The 3609-nt window shown below is 64.6% G+C and overlaps 1 protein-coding gene across 1 annotated transcript in view; it reads right to left on the minus strand.

Moving 5' to 3' along the window:
* Positions 1-2943: 2943 nt before the first annotated feature.
* The window catches only part of MNEG_7432 (hypothetical protein), a gene marked incomplete at both ends in the record, with an annotated part of 2238 nt that continues 1572 nt past the window's right edge, over positions 2944-3609 (minus strand). Inside the window, one exon of the mRNA XM_014044093.1 lies at positions 2944-3542. Coding sequence (XP_013899547.1) covers positions 2944-3542 — 599 coding nt within the window. The remainder of the gene's footprint in view (positions 3543-3609) is intronic.

The raw sequence follows: 3609 nt of genomic DNA on the forward strand, positions 1-3609 counted from the left end.
GGGGAAATGAAGCAGGAAGATCAACAGCTAAAAGTAGTAGTCAGCCCCCTTACACCTCTTGAATACTCCCCCCATTGTGCACTCGGCCCCTCAGGTGCTTCTTCGTCTGTTGTTTCTCCACATACATTCACTTCCGAGTCTATCATATTAATGCGTCGCACGCCACCGCGCGCGTGTTGCGAGTGCTCTGCAAACACACGCGAGGAGGCGCACGCTTGGGCTGAACTCAAGGAGCCGCACGGCATGCACGCACGCGCACGCGCACGCACGCACGCACGCACGCACGCACACACGCACGCACGCACACCCACACACACACACACACACACACACACACAAAAGACATGCCAACATGACCGCCCTGCCACACCAAGCGCCCCCACAAGCAGCAACCACCGACACACGCGAGCACGCATCACATCACAACACAACACCACACACCGACCTTCCAGATCAGGTCTTTCTCGGTGAGAACTCCCAGCAGCTTCCCGTCGTCGTCCACCACGGGCGCCCCGCTGATGTCAGCGTTCAGCATAACATGGACTGCCTCCCTGGCGGCAGAGTAAGGGGACAAACATGCGGATATGACGACGGTGAGTAACACGAGTGCGCACAAAGTACACTGGCTTGTTGAGTTGTATTGTGGGGTGCGGGGGCGTGAGTTTGGTGTGGGCCTGTTGCTTGCTGAGGCTTGGCGTGTGCCTGTGGTGAGTCAGTGTGCAGGCGTGCATCGGCTTGTGGCACGACAGGGTGCAAGCTGCGGGCGTCGGCCCATGTGTGCATGGTAGGTGTGGAAGGGCAGGGAATGTGGGGATTGCATTCCTTGGAAACCCCCTGGACCCTGGCTGCAGGTGTTTGTGGGCTGGTGTATGTGTGATCAGGGTGGGGAGTGCACTACATGCGAGAAGGCTGAAGCTGTTGTTTGAAGGAGAGCACAGAGCCCAGCAATGCGGCGCAGCGCCGCCCGCTCAACCGGCAGATACAGAGGGGTCGCAGCAGCAAGCAGGCGGTCCCAGGCGAAGCGAGGCCGCCGCGGCGACCACGCCCGCGCCTGCGCGCCAGCGCCCCGACGCCGCAGCGCCCCTCACTTGATTGGCATGTTGGCGCGCAGCAGCACCGGGTGGGGATTCCTGGAGGCCACGGCAGGCGGACGGGCAGAGGGGCAGGGGCGGGGGCAGGCAGCACAGGGGTCAGGCAAGTTGAGCCACCGCGCGCGGCGCTGATAAGATGGTGCTCGTGAGCGACGCGTCGTCCGACGCAGGAGCCCGCGGCGCGATCAAAGCTGCAGCGTTGCTGCGCGCCGCATCGCCTGATCGAGGGCCGCGCCGGTCTGCCGCGCCGCGTGTTCAAACTTTCCCGGGTGACAGCTGAGGCCGCACCACCCGCGGCCGGCGCCATGCAGCGCAATAAACCCCAGAGGATTTGAAAAGCGGGTAGGCCGCCCGGTGTCATGGCGAACCAATCAACTCGCCCCCGCCGCCCCTAGCATGCTCACATTATCTCCTCTACTGTGGGCTCCCCAGCCGCGCGTGGTGCGCCGGCGCGCTGTGCGTCTGCGGGCGGCGCGGGGCGACGCGGGAGAGATTGCCGCGGATACGAGGGCCGGAGGCGGGGCGGGGTGCGCAGGCTGCAGGGTGGTTCAAGTGATGGGGGGTTGCGGAGGCGATGCAAACCAGCACCCCAAGAAAGGATTCCAACCTGACACTGCGCGCGCCGCGACGCCGCGTGCACGGTGCTCAAGCAACGACCGGCGTGACGGCTGCTGCTGCTGCTGGTGCTGCTGTGGAGGGATACCACCGCGCCTGGGGCGCGATGCGCTTGTGTAGAGGTGCGCGTGCGCCAGCAAGGCGTGCGACCGTGCGATGGGCCGTTGGGCCGCCGTCAATGGCGACTTGCACAAAGTCAAACGGGCATGCATGTTGTGATCCGGGATTATACTGGGTGATAGCGGTCGTGAGCTCGCGTTCAGCAGGGGTTCCGGGAATGATCTCAGGACGACGTGTCGGAAGGACGAAACGGTGGTGCAAGGGTGGAAGTGTTCTTTTGAATCGTCAAGCGACTCATCGACCAGTGCTCACGCTGCTCGGGTTGCGTCGTGAAGACGCGCAGGCACCAACATGCTGACGCCGAGCACGCAAGCGGCGACCAACATAATCCAGGAAAGTCGAGTGATCAGGCCCATGTGAGCACGCTGCAATCTTGCAGATCGCATGATCCACTCAAGCCATGGATGCGAATGCATATGGGGTCCAGGGGTTGCTGGTACCTCTGTGATGACCAGCTGTCAACCTTGGTGCTGGACTGCTGATGCTGAGCCAAACCCCAAATTTGCCCCCATTGCGTAAAGTGGCCAGTTGAGACGCCGGCCACAGCTGAAACAGCACGCTGTGTTACTGGAACGGTGGTGGCGCGGGAACGCAGCAGCTTCCCAACGATGACATCATTGCCCCTCATGGCACGCTCTGAGGGAGCCGGGCGCTGGTGGCAGTCCACGCGTCAAAGCAGCAGCGAAGCGCGGCGTGCATGCTCGCGCAGCCGCTGGTGGGGCCAGCAGCAGCCGGCGCTGCGATGAAGTTGGGCGACCAAGACGGTGCGTTGGGTCTGCGGTGCCAGCGCGGGTGCGGTCGCACGAGATTGATGCTCAAGGGATTGCGGTGAATCAGCCGCGGCCGCCTGATGAGCGAGCCGTGCGCCTCGCGTCGGGCGCCATCAATTGAATTCAGGGGGAATGGCCCCGTTGATGTGACGCAGTGGTTGCGCAGCCACAACGTGAGGCCTCCAGGTTAGGATTAGAACTGGCATTGTTACACAATCCGGCCCCCAGGGCCCATGCAATGCACACACCACAAGTACCCAACAGGACCCACGCAACACGCAAGCACAGCAAAGCAAACAGGATTGGAGAGAAGCGAAGCGTCAAGTCAAACAAGACTGGAAAATAGGTCAATGGCCTGCAAACAGCAGCCCGGCTGCCCCCGCCAGCAACGCCGCCGTCGTCGCAGCGCCTGCGCCAACGCGCCCGCCCTGCCCGCCCCCAGGCGCCGCTGCCTGCTGGGAGCTGCCCGCGGGCGCGTCCGACGCGCCTGGTGCGCTTGGGTCCACAAGCACCACGTTTGGGCCGACGGGACTGAGATCCACCGGCGACGGCGGCGGCGCCGCCGCCGGCGACGGCGCGGGCGCCTGGGCGGCCTGGGCTGCGCGGGTCTGCGCCGCCGCCGCGGGCAGCTGCGACGCCGGCAGGCCGGCCTGGGTCCGCCCTGCCGCCGCCGGCTGGCCCCGAGGCGCCGAGCAGAACGCCTCGATGTTTTTTGATGCGCTCGGCCGCGCCTGGCCGAGGCAAACGAATGAGATGTCGTTCGTCGTCCAGCACTCTGTATACTGCGAGCCCAGCTGGGTGGGGCATTTCACGAGCACAAGCGCCGCGTCGCGTGCGGGATAGCAGTCGCGCTGCGCCTTTGCGCACGCGTTCTTGTAGCACTCTGGCCGGTAGCCGTTGCATTGGGCGTTGCGGTTCTGGGAGAGGAGGGCGTATGCGGCGGTGCCTGCAGGTGCCGGCGAGGGGAGCCCGTTTTGTTTGGCGTGGGGGAGGGGAGGGGGGGTAAGTTACGG

The sequence above is a fragment of the Monoraphidium neglectum genome (assembly GCF_000611645.1).
Source record: "Monoraphidium neglectum strain SAG 48.87 unplaced genomic scaffold scaffold01312, whole genome shotgun sequence".
Taxonomy (NCBI): Eukaryota; Viridiplantae; Chlorophyta; class Chlorophyceae; order Sphaeropleales; family Selenastraceae; genus Monoraphidium; species Monoraphidium neglectum.